Raw genomic sequence first — 17,683 nt, 5'->3', positions numbered from 1 at the left:
CATCAAATCAATTTTAATTGAACTAATTATAATTTTGAAAGCATGCCTAATATTTATAATTAAATAGTACTTATTTATTTTTCACGTACGGTTCTTATTGGTTGAGAAAATCATTCTGACCAATGACAGCATCGCAGCAAGATATCCAACTAATTCAAAAAGTAATATTATTAAAAAACATCGTATCATTGCAGATTAATAATTATTATTTTCACTAAAATAACATTTAACAAAAAATAATGTTTGTTATTCAACGATCATAACGTTAAAAAAGAAAAAAATAGTAATAAATTTTGATAGGTGTTAATAGTACCAAAATATGCCGATATAGTAACTAAGCGCTGCGATCGCTACCGCAACGTTCTATATAGTTGTAACATCTTACAATTGGTTGACAACAGTGTATAATCCGAAGTATCATCTTTCTTAAAATTATTGTCACAATTTTAACCCTTTTCTTTTGATATTCGTTAAAAGTGACTGATTAAAAGTGAATAGGAAAATAAACATTAAGTTAATTAGTCAAACGTATCTCGAAGAAATTGTGCCGGTAAATATGTGACCATTGTCCATGTTCTTATACAGTGAGAGAACTCCTCGCCATTTTACAATTAGTTCATCGTCAGCTTGCGAACCGTGTCGAGCCCGAAATCTCTATGCAACATTTTCTCTCTCTCCTGTGCTTTCGATCATCTCGATATGGTTTTCAGGTAAAACGAAAAATTCAATAAAATCAAACGAAATTAAAATCACAAATATTTAGAGAGGGATATCTTAATGTTTCCAGCTTGTATCAAAGTTAAAAGCGGTTAAAATATCGCGTCTAGGCGAATGGAATTAATATCGTTTGTTACGTGTATATTTTTTTCTTCGTCGTTTGTACAACCAGTAACAATTCTTCGTTACAATAGAAGAAACGAACGGAATAAATAACGTCAAATAATCTACATTTTCCTTTTTGGTTACGAACGCTATCAATCTTTATAAAAATTAGAACACGTTCTACGACACGTCGCTATTTAAATTTGTCCAAAGAAGGAATTTAAAGGGGAAACAAAATAAAAAATAAAAATACAACGAAAGGATCGTGATAATCTTTATGATAGTGGGATGATACATTGAGAGTGAAGGAGGATTCCTGCATGGACCGTTCTCAAGAGTAAGTTCAGTGTACATATGTCTATGTGTCTTTTTACTACTCTCTCAATGTTTACTCTTATTCTTCTTCCTTCTAAAATAGTGTACATTTTTTAAATATTTCATTTTTATTTAAATCTTAACTTTCGATTATCCATAGCCACGCCTTTTCTGAACTAACAGGTGTAACCGGAAGTTAATACTTTTCGTTCGTTACCGTGTTATATTTCTATAGTGCACCATTGATGAAAAATCACCTACCGTGACCACAACTTCTATCATCTTCGTTTATTTCTCAAAGAATCAGATTCACCGGTATTATCTTTTATTACTTTTCTACTACTTTTGTTCTAACGATATGTCATTGTGATCATATTTGATAATTAATATTCAATTGATATTTAATAATATTTTAGAATAGAAATTTGTACGATATCAAAGTAACATTTCTTTGCGTAACTTGAATGAGAGTTATTGAAAATATTTAATCTTTTATTTGCTAAAAGCAATTACAGTTATCGGATACAATTTTATATTAATTGAGAATTTGGAGTTAACGTGGCATATTTGAATATCTTTATAGTTATTACATTCTAACGTATATTCTCCTTTTCATTTATAATTATTTTTATATGGATTCATATAATATTAAATAGTATCAGATGTTACCATCTGCAGTAAACTCTGCGAACAGTTCTGTCATAGCAAAGGAATAAGACTAACGGTTTAATAAAGAAACCATAGACATAAATGAAATAAGTTGAATGTATGGTATTAGTATCATCGCTTGATGAATTTAAATGAACGCATGAATGTATTTACTAATATAGCAGCTTAATATCCATTGCTAACTTTCACCCCATGTTAGGATCATATATAAATATCATTTATTTTATTTAATTTATAATATTAATCATGAAAAATAATAATTAAATATACATTCTGCAAGTTAATGTTGTCGATTGTTTATTAAAAAGTAAATCATAAAAAATGAATAGAAAAAATAACAAATAATGTATTGAAAAAAGAAAAAAAGGCATTCTCAATTGATTATTTCCAACGTGTCTCGCGAAATAACGTAATCCATTCTTCCGATCAGTGACGTAAGCATCTATTTTACTCTATATACCTGACGAGATTGATCGAAAAATAGGATCGGTTCAATACTCGAATGGAAAAAGAAATCTATCCCCTTATGAAAGATAAATATGGTTATCCAATTAAAATATACATTGTGTATATACAGAAGAATAATTATTTCTAAGCATTCAATCAAATGTAATTGATAACTTTATTAGGGAAAGTAGTTATTTAATTCCGTGGTCTCTATCACACATTCTAAAAATTAATAATAATTATTTAAAAATAAAACTCTCTTATATATGTACGTGTTTGTATATTTTCTTCAAGGCCTCTTCCCACGTACACAATTATTCAATGAATTTAAACAAATCCTATAAAAGAAATTGACAATTACAATGTTAAAATAAATGTTCTTAAACGAATAACAAATTCCTCGTCGTCCATGATAAATAAAAATAATATATAATAATTATTTATTTAATATAAAATTCAAATAAAAAGATACGAATGTGCTTTAGTTAGACTAAACGAAATAATACTACTAATAGAGTTTTCTTCCATCCCTTTGGTAAATCGTAGTCGTTCTGAAAATTCCCGAGAATCTAAATTCGAGAAACCGAGTTCGCCGCACCAATACTACGTACACACAAGAAAGAGACAAGACAAGACAAGACAAGACGATGGTGTACGGTTCTTAGTTTCTCTAACATGCAAGCAACAGCACAGCACAGCACAGCACAGCACATGGCATATCATTCTGAATGCATCGTAGTCATACTATGACTCATCGACTACACCAGACCAACTGGATCTCCCTCGTAGCTTGGAGAATTGCGAAAACGATACGTTGCAATTTTTCACTACTAAAGAGATTCTACCTTTACCGTAATCATAATGTTTTAATAATGATCGTTATGTTTCAGAAAATAACAAAAAAATGATAGATTACGTATAATGAGCCAACAATTTTTATGCTTATCAAACATTTGAGATGAAAAATAATGTTAACTTTGGTATTGTTTTTCCTTTTATTTATTTGTTATTGTTGTTATTGTTGTTGTTGTTGTTATTGATGAAATTTAATTAATTCTTCCTCATTAACTTTAGCACATAACAACAAGTCTCTTTCTCTCCCGTTTGATTTCATAAAGTGGATTCTTGTTGATTGCAAGGGTTACTATCTCTCCGGTAAACTCGGAAGAACGCACTCGAGTACAAAGTGCTTTCCAATTAGCACGGTCGAAGATAGAAACTAACATTAAAACGTGGCCAGCCAAGCGTCGAAGTAGGACTGATATGTCCGTTCTGTGTTAAAATAACACGAGTTTTTCCTTTGAAATAGAAATATATTATTTTGTCAAGAGTATATCTAATGCAAAAGTTATAATCCGACTTTTTCATGAAATTTTGTATTTTTGTATTTAAATTTAATTTCATTTTTGTATCTCTTACTTATACTTTTGAAATCAATTATATTTTATTTATTAAATTGTTTTTATTTTTTGTATTAGAGAATAGAAAATAAATGAGTTTTAGTGTAACACGATAAAATGAAATCTTATATACAAGGTTTCCAAGAATGAAGGTAAAGGTAAACACGTTCAACGTCCGATCGAATAAAAAGATTAATGGGTGAGAGAGAAGGAGATTAAAATGGTTATAGGATTTTAGATTATAGACATTTTTGCATAGTATGGTAGAGAGAGAGAGAGAGAAAGAGAGAATTGCTTTAATCAATATTATGACGTTAGTATTGATTTCTGATTAATATTTTCTGAAACATGAAACCGTTCATTGATCATTTCATTGTTATTTTTTATTATATATTACATAAGAATATTAGAATTATTTTCATTATAATTTCTAGGATCTGACAATTGATACAAATAACTTTCAACATACAACATTTATCGTAGAAAGATTTTTAAATTTAATTTAAAAAAAAACTCTTAGTTTCATCGTCGTATTGTAGAAATATAATAATGAAAAAGATCTTTTTAAAGTATTGAAAAAATAAGGGATTTCACAAGTGTCCCCTTGAATAGTCCCTTGAATGATTGCCCTTTACCTTCGTAAAGGTTCCTAGTGACCAAGTAACGTTCTTATTGTCACATCCCCAAGTTGATTCTTACCGAAGGACAGGAAATAGGCGGTACATATTGTGTTTTTCAGAAAACCGGCACGCCATTCATGTATATCTCGTTGCACCCTCTCGACATCGCAGCAATGTTAGATTGCGTGTAACCCAGCCTATAGGAAGTCGACTATGAGAAGGGGTTTCGCGCAAGCGTATTTCATTACTCTCCTCATCCACCCCCGTGAAACGAAGAGAAAGAGAGGGTGGGAAGCCAAAGCTTAACCCTCAGTGAAGACTTTAACGCGGACCAGTAAAGTCCGATTTCGTGATTCAAATCTAGATAATAATACATATATATATATATCTATCTATATATATATACATATATTTTTCTACGTTCTAATAAAAATTAACGGTCCTGTTAAAATCATATAATAATAATAATAATAATAATAATAATAATAATAATAATAATAATAATAATCATAAATGATTCGTATATTAAAAAGTACGGTGACAATATTTGTCTTAATTGTTCGTGATCATTCTACTTATATTTCTACTACTGTTTCTTACTTATAAGAATAAAAACGACGAGAAGGGAATCCGGTGGTTATAGAAAAATCTATCTTTTTTATACGGAATAGGTAAGGTCCGAAGGGAATCAATCCGACATTACCGATGGGTAGAACACATATGTCAAAAACGCTGAACGCTTATAGAATGTGAGTAGATCGTTTTATTTATCTAGTCCTTTTCGTTTTACGTTAGATTCTTTTGCAATATATTTTCTTTTCTCGCCAAATTATTTATTTTTATTTTTATTTATTTTTCCCCCTTTTTTTTCTTTTTTTTTTTCAATTTAAATCCCATCGTGTCCGTTGTTCGTTTCGTTATTCGTTCTCGAAGTCGTTTGAGAAAAGGAATGCGTGCAATGTATCGTTGTTCGTAAAGACGATGAAAGGAAACACCGTGTCGGTGGTTGATATCATGCGGATTCACTGCGTTTCCCTGCCAACCATAATAGCGTGTCATCTTCCTCTTCGTATCTGAAAGAAGAGAAAGCCGGTAGAATGATAAAACCCAACAACTACGACGACAACGACGACGAAGAATACTACGATGATCCTAAGGACCAGTCAGTTGTATTAAACACGCAAGAAAAGATAACCAATTTTATTATACTTTCTCTCGCGCGTTTTATTAGAAATAGATTTTTTTTCTTTTTTTAGATAAAATAAAATTAGGGATTTAACCTTAAGTTAAAATAAGAGAAAGCTAATAGAGTAAAAGGTTCTACGTAATACGTTTTATCACGAGAGAGGTTGTCGGGTGCATGGATCAGAAGGTGAAATACACCAGCATTCGACTCGTTCCTGATTTAAATCCGATAAAGATTTTTATTTGGGTTAATTTAAATTTATTCGCTTAATCGTTTAATCCTATTGCGAGAATTTTCTTTTCGATCCTTAACGTTTGTCAAATTTTTCTTTCAAAATAAAAAAGAAAAAAAAGGAGACAAAGAAAAATCAATCGAAGATAGAAAGAGGATTATCTTCGTTTTCTTTCTAAATTTTCCATTAAAACTATTTTTTTTTTTTGTTATCTACATAAAAATAAATAGGAATAATCTTCATAAGTATGTATATCGTACGAATTGTTGGAATGGTTAAACAGAAACAATGAGAAATATTTAATAAGATTAGAAATGATCGATTAGAGTTACGACTATAAAACATGCGATAAATAACCTTCGAGTTTGATTCTAATCTTGATTACTTTGTTTTTTATTTGTATTTCTCTTTAAAAAAATTTCAACGATGCAATTTATCAAAGTTCTAATAATAAAACATACGTAAAATCATTAAATAGATAAAATAAAAACTGAAAGAGCCCCCCCCTCTCTCTCTCTTTCTCTCTTTCTAAGGGGATTTTATCAAATCGTGTGATACGAGCAAACATAGGAATACTATTCGTAATCGGGGATGCAAAAGCACGGTCTGAGGACGGGATTTCGATTTGATTCGTAAATAAAATTCTTTCCAAAACAAAACAAAAAACAAATAATATTAATAATAATAATAAAATCAGCTTTCACCCGAAAAACGACGAAGAAGAAAAAGAAGAAGAAGAATAAGAAGATCGAATAAACTTTTACACCAGGCTGGATAATATTTATATTCTGATTTTCACGCGTCCCAAACACGTTTTGGGTGAATGCGCAAGAAGGCAAGGCTTTTTAAAAAGAAACGAGATCTAACTGGGAGAGGAGGGAGAGATCTTTCAATGCGAACTCATTAACCAGACACGCATTTTTAATCTCTCCTCGTGTTATTAACGGACGCTGACTTTTCGCTGACGAATTGTCGCGTTTTTACGGTACTTTTTCAATGAAAAGTAAACCCCTTCTTATGCCAGCGAAAAAAAGTACTTCTCTCTCTCTCTCTTTCCCTCTCTTTCTCTTTCTCTCTCTCTCGCATTCTCTTTCAAGAGAATGCTTTAAAATCTCCACGTTTTTCTTACGAAAGTGTAATCCCTTGTTTATTAGGCGAGACTGGAGAGAGACGTGTTGTTATTATGATTTCTTCTTTATTATTTATGTTCCTTTTTTAATAACTACACCGTCCGAAAGACTTTCAACGAAGAATTAAAGTACTTTCGATCGATTTTATCGAAACGTTACCTATCGATATACCTAACGATCTATTCCTTTACCCGGAAAATACGAATTATTTCCGATACAATAAAAAGCAATATACCATAGAAGGAATTGCGTGAGGTCAAGGTTTATCTAATAGGTATACCCATAAACCAACGAAAACTGACCTTATTATACAGACTACTACACATGAAGAGAAAAAGAGAAAGACATTCTCATCGTTTCTATTACTTTAGTCCCTCGTAACTCTAACCGGAGATCGATCTCTCCTATCTCATTTTCATTAGAAATTTTCTCTTCGATATAAACTGACGCCTTTCTCTTTCTCTTTTATTATTTTCCTTAGCTTTCCTAGTTATATTTTATGTCTCTTCTATTTGCTTCTCTCTCTCTCTCTCTCCCTCTTCCCCCCTGTTATTCTCTTTGTGTGTTCATCTGGATACGTATGTATATATGCGTTTTTGTGTATGTATGTATATATGTATCGTATATAGATACATAGGATATACGTATATACGTGTAATATACACATATCTATATGTATGCTGCGTCGCATAAGTGCAAGGCAGCCGAGATGTTGCGCTTGCGTGGAAATATTGAGCCATTGATTTCCGTAGCTTTTAACGCGGCCCTGACATGGGGTAAGTTCCTATCTAGATTATTTTTCTTATAATCGTACTTTTGCCAAGACACTTCGGTTATCATCCTTGGTCGATAACATCCCAATAAGAGGTACAATTAGTTGGACATTTTCGAATTCGTCGTAATCCCTTTACCCACAAAGTTCCGACCTTCCAAAGACATTCCTGGCCTTCGTTGGACTCGCCAACTGCGACGATATCTACTGTTCTCTGTCACTCTACCTTTGTCCTCTCTGTCTATCCTTCAATAATCTTCTTCTATTTTTCTCTTTCTCTCTTTCTCTTCCTTTGGATTTACTCGTGTGTCCTCCCTTTTTTTCTTTTCATCGATCAAGAATACTTGTGGTTTCTTATTTTTAAATACGATTAATTAACCGGCTCGTAAAAGAAGCGTTTACCTCGAGCGAACCTGTTTTTGTGCGTGGCAGCTTAATCATTCTTCTCACAATGTCGTTTTCTTCTTCTCTACAGTAAAGGACTTCCGTCCTTTCGTTCGTATTTAGAATTAATCCAAATTTGATGTAGCGTGTCTGTTATTTCCTCTCTTCTTTCTTTTTTTTCCTTTTTTATCTTCTTCCTCTATTAAAAATCTCTTTGCTTTTTTTTTTCTATACATTAATGCGATCATTTTGAACAAAATGCGAGAACAGTTGCTGAATTAAACATGCTAGTTCAATATTTTTGCACAGTATCTTTTTTCTTTTTTTCTTTTTTTTTTTTCCTTTCTTTGCTTTCTTTGCTTTGATAGAGTCATATTGTAATATTAAATATTACAATGTTATTTATTATTTTATAGCAAGAAAATAGAAACTATTGGCAGGATGACGGCCATGACGCAGGAAGAAATTATGGCTGGGGCACGTACAGTGGCCCAGGGATTGGAGGCTCTCCGGGTAGAACACAGCGGCCTCTTACAGGGATTGCAATCGCAAGAAGCACCAGCTGCTCGGGATAAATCTACTCTTTTATCGAAGAACATCGAAATGATAGAATTGGGTTTGGGAGAAGCTCAAGTGATGATGGCATTGGCTAGTCATTTGCAAATGGTAGAGGCAGAGAAGCAAAAACTTAGGACACAAGTTAGAAGATTGTGTCAAGAGAACGCATGGTTGAGAGACGAGTTGGCAGGAACGCAACAAAAATTACAAGCTAGCGAACAAGCGGTAAGTTTTCAAATGTATGTAAGTGTCTATAATTTTTGATAATTTATAATCGAGACAAGTGTTAAAGCAAATCTGCGTTTCGTTTTGACACAGGTTGCTCAATTGGAAGAAGAAAAGAAACATTTGGAATTTATGACTAGTATGAGACAATATGATCCTGATCCTTCTGCGGATGATGAAAACGCTAAGGATAGGCCGGTAGATGATCCCGTAGTTGATCTATTTCCCGATGATGATGCAGATGACCGAAACAGTAAATGTATGTATTCTTTTTTCTTTTTCTTATAATCCTAATTACAAATCTTGTTTGCTTTATTTAATTAAATCTCACATTGTTGTTGTTGTTGTTGTTTATAGCGATATCACCTACACCGCCATCACAATTCGCACAGCAAGTCAATGCTGGATATGAAATACCAGCACGCTTGCGTACTTTGCACAATTTGGTAATACAATATGCGAGTCAAGGACGTTATGAAGTAGCTGTACCTTTGTGCAAACAAGCACTGGAGGATTTAGAGAAAACTTCCGGTCATGATCACCCCGATGTTGCAACGATGTTAAATATCTTAGCATTGGTATATCGAGATCAAAATAAATATAAAGAAGCAGCTAATCTTTTAAATGATGCATTAGCAATAAGGGAGAAAACTCTTGGTGAAAATCACCCTGCGGTTGCGGCAACATTAAATAATCTTGCAGTTTTGTACGGAAAGCGAGGAAAGTACAATGAAGCAGAACCATTGTGTAAGAGAGCCCTCGCTATTCGGGAAAACGTTCTTGGATTTGAACATCCAGATGTAGCTAAACAACTAAACAATCTCGCATTACTATGTCAAAATCAAGGAAAATACGAAGAGGTAGAACGCTATTATCAGCGAGCTTTAGAAATATACGAAGCAAAGCTTGGCCCAGATGATCCTAATGTGGCAAAAACGAAAAATAATCTTGCCTCTTGTTATTTGAAACAAGGCAAATATAAGGGCGCCGAAATTCTATACAAACAAGTATTGACTAGAGCACACGAGAAAGAATTTGGTGCTATTGATGAAGATAATAAACCTATTTGGCAGGTAGAGATTAAGAAATATTTTCTAATTTCATTCATTTTCGTTTACTTTTAACTTTCTACGTCCATATGGAATAAAGATATGCATATATATTCTCGATTTATTATACCTAAGGTTGCGGAAGAACGAGAGGAAAATAAACATAAAAATAAAGAAAATACTCCTTACGGCGAATATGGTGGATGGTATAAAGCGGCTAAGGTCGATTCCCCAACGGTTACGACTACATTGAAAAATCTTAGTTCCCTATATAGAAGATTAGGCAAATACGAGGCTGCAGAAACTCTTGAAGACTGTGCCTTCAGATCAAGAAAAGAGGTGAGTTATTATTTGTTTCCTTATTATTACAGTATAGTAGAAAATCTTTAACTGTATTTGTTAATGAAACGTTCCTGTCTATTTTACATGCAGCCAGTACAGCAGGTGAGCAAGCTGTTCACTAAGAATATTTATTATCAGTATTTCTTATTAATGTAAAAGCTATCATACATCCCCTTTATTAGCAAAAAGTTGTTTAGCAAAAGATCATTATTACAGTTGAATTAATAGAAATAATTTATTTAGACATATGAATGTTAAAGTTTCATTATTTTTTGTCCGCCAATATTAAATTTGGATTTATGTCCGAATATTCTACTTTTTAAATGTTCCCTTTGTCGAAGTATTTATTTTTTAGTTAACTTATTTGGGTACCATAAAAGACAATCTTTTTTGTTCTTTGTATTTAGGCATTAGATCTAGTGAAACAAGCTAAGGTGGCTCAAATATTAGGAGATGAAAAAGGAACAACTAGACGTGGATCACGATCGAGTTTTGCTAATAGCGAACACGAACAACACGACGAGGTGGGTTGTGTTAAGACAAGTTAAAAATCATCGGTTGCACTGCATGTAGTAGCACACCATTAGTTGTCTACTATCCTTTTCTTCTTTCTTTTTGTTCTTTTTTCGTTATCCGGCCCGTTGTGACGATTTGGCGATACAACACACAATCACAGGGTTCGCTGCCACTGGTGCAAAGGGCGCTACATGAAGGACAATCTGGCCACCACGACGCTAGTCCTAACAAACCCGGTTTTAAAAACAAGATCTTTCAAGCTTTCGGGATTCATTCTTCCACGTAGGATAATTGTCCGTTTGTAGTATCGCTTGTCACTGATTTTTTCCCCTAATATGTACGCAGATTTAAAAGTACCGCTGAATATCTATATTCTTAGGAAAGAGGAGGGCAATTCAATATTTAAGGGGATCCCTTTATTTTAGGTATCCTTAAACTTTACAAATATCACGTTGTATTCGAAAATGCTGAAGGATACTATAATCGTGCGATATACATATTATTATGTCTCATAGAGTTGCCTTTTTAGGGACATCTACAACTGGCTGTATACGTGTGTGTGTGTGTATTTCTCTGTGTTTCTCGGCACTGTTTCATTGCACTTGCATTAATATTCAACTAGAGAAACGTCAGTACCTATTTTCTTCTCTATAATCTGCAATGTATTGTCACAAAAATACAGTGCAATCAATTTTCATCGTTCACATCGGATATATGCATATATACATTGTAGAAAACAATGAAGCGTTATTAATTACTTCCAATCTTTATCTGTGATAACGCCTTGTGTTTATTTTTTTAACGTAAATATGAGAACATCATAAATAACGTTTGAAAAAGATATTTTTAATCTGAGGCGCTTGATATGATATGATATATACTATATATTCGATTATTTTAAATTATGTGTCTTATAGAAATACGTTACTATCTAATCTCATAAAACAATAATACTAAATGTCATTTGCATTTCACGCCTTATGGTTCCTTAATGGAAAAAGGAAAGAAAAAAAGGTAGAAAAACAATTTAGATGTTCTATTTTAATATGCTGATAAAATTTTTAACTTCTATTAAGGATAATTTTTCTTATCAATAAGAGATTTTAAATTATTTCTTAAACATTATAACCGGATTATCTCTGTGAAACCAAAAGTAGTGTGGAATGATGACACACGTGTGGTAAAGATAGAAGTTTTTAGTAACAGCTTTGCTCGACTATATAGCTTGGTATAGATTAGCAAAGATAATTTATAAAAAAAAAAGTAAAAAAAAACATAGAAAGTATGAACCAAATGAAGTTTATGAATTTTTATATGTAATTTTATATTTATTCGTTTTATATACTTTATCGAAAATTGTTCTCATCTTATAGTTTCGAATTTAGGCATTCTAATACATTTTGAAAATGGTTGATTCTTCCCTAGACTCGGAATTCTCTCTTGAGGAAACTATTTTTAAATCTTCCTACACAATAACTTTGCAATTTTATTCTCGAATTTTACACATTGACATCGTCACAATTGTATTCTGTTAATTATCTTGTGATATAAGGTGTCTCGAAATTATATTCTTGTATTCCTGTGTATTTAAAATATTAATTTATATGTATAATAAGAAGAAAATATTTTGTGCAATTTATTAAGTTAATTATATACTTTTCATTTATATATATCTATATATATTAGTAATAATAATAATAATAATAATAATAATAATAATAATAATTTAATTGAAAATTTTGTTCTTGCCTGTAGCTTATAAAAATCTCAGGAGAATTCATAAAAATAACTATTTCTTCCAATTATTATATTATTCGAGACACCATATACCGAGTTCTGGTGAATGATATCGATATAATAATATTCTTATATTATCTTTTTACTTTCCTATAGGTAGGATGAAACGCTGTATTATAAATTAATTCTTAGTAATTTTCTTTAATTTATCACTTAACAAACACGAGAGTAATAAGTAAAAGTAGTGCCTTGATACTTTAATAAATAAATAAAAAAGAAAGAAATAAATTATTTTCTAACAGAGTAATTTAATTTGTTACTTGACTGATATCACATAATAATTAATAATAGCTCTAATGGAACACAAAGTAATATATGTATAGGAATGTTGTAAAGAAGAGTATGAGCTACATACATCCCGAATGGTATTATCAATATTTGAGTTACATGCATTCTGTTTCTGTTTTGTATGAAGCTATCTATATATGAAGGAATAATTTTTTGTATGAAAACTTGTTATATTAAGATAACTAAATCTTGCATTAATTTTCCTCGCACGCATTTGTGTTTAACCACATTATTATTATACTGTTTTGGAATATCTGCGTTGTTGTTTTGTTTCGCTTTGATTTGAGTACTGCAGGCCAGAACTTAGGTATGGATTGCACTGGAATATGTGACACGTGGACATCAGAGGAAATATATCGGGCATGACAAAACAGGTGCGTATTTGTAGAATTGGATATTTACTGTTATCTCATTAATATGCACAAGTTAAAAATTATTTATCTTTATTTATGTTTCTATTTTTGCATTTTCCTTCTACTTTTCTAGTACGCAGACCCTGATTTTTTAACACCAATGAGAAGAGCTTATGTTTTAGATATTATTATTTTACTTATATTGTAGTTATAAATTATTAATCGCTGTTCTTAATGCTTGCTGCTGTTGAAAACTACATTATTCTTTTTAAATTGAATATATCATTAAGTATGCAGTGTGAAATCCTTTTAAGTACAGTGATTAATGTGTTTGTTTGCCATATGCTTGTTTATGAAAATTGTTATATGCACACACAGTAGTTTAATATAAACAATGCATTTTTTTTCAGCTATAATCACCTTCATAACATAAATAGATCTTGAAGCATAATAGTATTAATTACTATAAATGGTGGTTCACAAGGTTCGATAATACATTTTTTAATGTTATAAATTTAGTGAAATCATTTTCACTACATGAATTCATAGATCATCATTTTACCTAAATTCTGCATAGGCTATTTTTTAAGTTAATCTATTACAAAGCCTTTGCCCCTTATGTTTTTTTGAATAATTTTTATATTTTATTATGAAACTACAAAGTGTACAATACCATTTTTTAACTAATATAGAAAATACTTTTTATGTTACAGGATCAGAAATACTCAGTTCGTGCTCAATAAAGGACATGATTTAAGAGAACTAAAGTGATAAATATGAAGCAATTTATAAGGGCTCTGCAATATTTTCACCTAATGTTGACTGATGTCCTATGTCTGGGTCGTTTACATATACGGCACATTCCAGCTGCTTTTAACCAGATGCACTATGTGAAGTTCATTTTAATCTCAAATATTAGCTTTACATTAGCAATTGATGATTGTTATAGCAGTTTCAAGGTAAATCGATCCACTCTGCTTAACATTTATCGAAATCAAAATGCAAGCTGTAATGTTGGCATACAAAACTAAGTTAATTTTCAGAATCAAAGAAAATAATATTGACAATGATACTGGCCAAATCCAAACTTTTAACAAATTTAATAAAACGATTAAACAATAACGAGCGTTATAATTAGAGTATTCGGTTTCTATACATTTTTGATAGTTGTATGCACACATATCTTACATTATTCATACATGCCCTATATGACATTGCATAATCATTCCATAAACTAGCTTCAATTGAAAGGGAATCAGTGCTTTAGGGAATGTTTGTATGTCGCTTGAAAGTTGAAATACATGTAGCATTACACTCTATGCACGTAGAATTATGTGAGCATACCGTCATTATAATTAAGGCTATCAAAGTGTATATTTAAAAAAAAAAAAGACAATGCCAGTGCATTTTTAATTATTACAAATTTAACATCTATACTATAACTGGATTGGCACAACTATTTACGATTTTTGAAGTAAACTGATTTTAAGTTTCTTTTACATACATATATATGCCGCATGTATAAACATAAAGTTATGTATGCATATACATGCAGTATATATATGCAATACTTAATTTATATATCGTCCTGTTTTCTGTAGTATAATATTATTTATCGGAAAGAAAATTAAATTTACTTCAAAATCGTTTCATCTTCATGTATTAAATTATATATTTATATTTCAAGCCACCAACTTTGTGATAGGCTGTGAGTGGCATATTATTTTTAAGTTACAAAAAAAAGTGAAATACAAAGAACATTTGAATCCATCAAATCCATCTATTATTATACCATAGAAATGTGGTAATCAAAATATGTGAGATTGTGCAAATAATATTGTTGCATTAATCGTTAATTGTAATCTTTGTTTTGTTTATGTGATTATGACTATCCCATTGTATTCAGTATGAAGTTATTATCGAAGAATATATTGGTCTTATTAATGTACACTATATTAGATCTGTCATTATTGTTGTGGTGCTTTTCTTATTTAATATTTTACATATTACAATTACGTTTTAAATCAGACAACTTCAAAATATTATATATACTTGTATACCTAATATTTTCAATATCTTTTAGTTATTTTGTAATTGGAATTAAATGCAAAGAATTTTGTTAAAATGGATCTATCATTGTATTTATACACTTTAAAAAATTGTTTCTTTTCATTAAATATTTATATTTTCATTATATTAACTTCATAATATTTCATTATCATTTTATTAATTTATACATTGCGTTTAAGATATTCATTTTACGTGTGCTCTCAATATAATTGCTCAATGCATTTAAGACAGATATCATGCGCCTGAGAGCTCGGAGGCCTAGATTTTGAAACGTTCAGTATGTGGTATATCAATTTAATTGCATAAAAGTGTTCACGTGGAATTGTAGAACGACGATCTACAATTTTATTAGCACTGTATTGTTCAATTGACAAATACTGCACTTCAATATAAATAAGTACAAGAATATTATTTGTTTTCTCAATTTAAGGTCGGTCATGAAGAAGAAATAGAAACAAAATTAATATAAATATAAAGTCGTTGAATAAATACAAAAAAGAAAAATACAAAAAAATATATGTTAAATCTACAAACGCTGCTGCTTTTATAAAACATTTCACAATTGAAAAAATAATTATAAACAATTTAATTTATGTACGAATCTATATTTTATTGAATGTTTACTTTCTATATATATGTTACGTTGTAATTTTTAATTACTCCAATTTTATAAGAATGTATTATTTATACTAATACCGTGTTAATTTGATAAAATTTGTTATTTACATCATACCGCAAAAGCATTGATATTTTACTGCGCCTACATAATTAAATAGTCAATTGGATTTAAATACGTAAGAAAGCTAAAAACTATTTCTTACTATTTTGTATTTGAGAATGAATGTGCGATACAATAGTTAACACTCAAAAAAATTCATATTCTTTCTCGTCCATCTGCAAGTATATATATATATATACATAACATTTTAACAAGAATACATATAGTAACAATACAATATTTTAGTATTGTAGCTCTCAGGTGCAACTATTGTTATTCAATAATATGTAAGTTCCGATTTATAATAAATATTACAACTTATATTACTACCCATATAATCTATCAAAGAATCAAGTACACATACCCTGTCCTCCTAGCAAAACCCAATTAACAAGTAATATATAAAAACAAAAATAAAAAGATATGCATTGAAAATTTTAATAATTTTTAAATAATATAATCAATAAAACAAAAACAAATAACATGTAAATTCGCTATGAAATTTTAAGACCTTTAATACTGTCTCGTTAAATAAAATGCATGCGATATAATGAAATATATAATTCACAAATTACTTGTAAGTGCATGAATCTTTGAAGAAATTCAAAATGTTGTCATTTACAATTGCGTTGAAGATGAATAAAAAATGATCCAATATCTGCTTACTGAAAAATGATAAACTTCATTAGCATTACTCTTCAGAATTGATTATAGAATGAATCGAATATTTCAAGAAATTAAATTTATTTGAATTACATATTACTGATTTGGTTGTTTTCAAATAAGCGCGTGAAAATAAGTCACACGTGACGTCACCGATCATATTTCAAATTTTCGCGGTATTGAAGCGAAAGTAATTATTTTAATATTAATTTTTCGAGGTCACAAATTATAAAAACAGAAAAATATAAGAATATCGTATTATAAGATAGAATACACATACGATGATCGAGCCTTAATTTCCTGATACGCAATATGTGTAAAATGTATATAATATAAAGTTAATGTAAAAATATGCATTGTTTCTATTGTACTATTTAATAATAAAATTCATTGAACGATGTAATAACCGGAAAAGGAAGATGCTTTTGTAATGAAATATGAGATCGATAATTGTAAAAGTAAAATTCTATGTGTATGTATAAATATTTTTAAAACCTTAAAAATGTATGTACAACAATTATGATCATTTTACGATTCACAAATATTCAATTAAGTTCAATTAACTTACCAAATGGCATTGTAATTAAATTAGGTAGTCTCATAGTTCACTTAAATATTATTTGAAATAAGTATTTTTTTTTTTCATTAATTAATATTTTATTATTTTATACTGCGCACGCGCGAAAAAATGTTTCTTGTACGGGCACTCGAAGCAGCGCATTTGTGAATCTCTCGAATAAAGTCCATACTATATAGTACCGAATTATAAAAAAAAATATGTTACATTAATAATATATTGTCAAAACGTACATAATTAATTGAAAAATATATTTGTTAAATGATTTTTTATTAAAATTAGAATTTCGATAAGACTTTTCGTTTATTATCAATTAAATTGAAATCAAAACTTTATCGATAATAATTTTAATATAAATCATTATTTTCAGTAAATAAATTAATAAGTTGATCGATCATTGAATATAATTATTAATTGTTTCGATATAAAATACTAATTAAATTTATGACGTTATGTAATTTACTACCGTTTAGTAACGTACACAAAACATAAACTAAAAAACTAGTATATAACAAAAAATTACCAAAATTATGATTGAATTAAATTTTTA

General features: G+C 30.0%; 1 protein-coding gene across 8 annotated transcripts; it reads left to right on the top strand.

The window, feature by feature from the left end:
- The first annotated feature begins 378 nt into the window (after nt 1-378).
- Nucleotides 379-15,058, top strand: LOC122525302 (kinesin light chain). Of its 8 annotated transcripts, XM_043648020.1 has the most exons (9): nt 379-710; nt 788-1,159; nt 8,394-8,760; nt 8,854-9,019; nt 9,118-9,833; nt 9,945-10,148; nt 10,242-10,253; nt 10,559-10,675; nt 10,828-11,919. In XM_043648020.1, the coding sequence occupies exons 2-9, from the start codon at nt 1,143-1,145 to the stop codon at nt 10,951-10,953; spliced, it is 1,725 nt and encodes a 574-aa protein (XP_043503955.1). In that variant the 5' UTR covers nt 379-710; nt 788-1,142; the 3' UTR covers nt 10,954-11,919. The 8 variants fall into 8 exon arrangements, with proteins under 8 accessions (XP_043503955.1, XP_043503958.1, XP_043503952.1 ...); XM_043648023.1 differs by lacking the exons at nt 379-710; nt 788-1,159 and adding an exon at nt 4,776-4,944; XM_043648017.1 differs by lacking the exons at nt 379-710; nt 788-1,159 and adding an exon at nt 4,934-5,022.
- The last annotated feature ends 2,625 nt before the right edge of the window (nt 15,059-17,683 follow it).

Source organism: Polistes fuscatus, unplaced genomic scaffold, assembly GCF_010416935.1.
Source record: "Polistes fuscatus isolate 324 unplaced genomic scaffold, CU_Pfus_HIC Scaffold9, whole genome shotgun sequence".
NCBI lineage: Eukaryota > Metazoa > Arthropoda > Insecta > Hymenoptera > Vespidae > Polistes > Polistes fuscatus.
The sequence above is the reverse complement of the archived record's forward strand: the minus strand, read 5'-3'. Positions and strand labels throughout refer to the sequence as shown.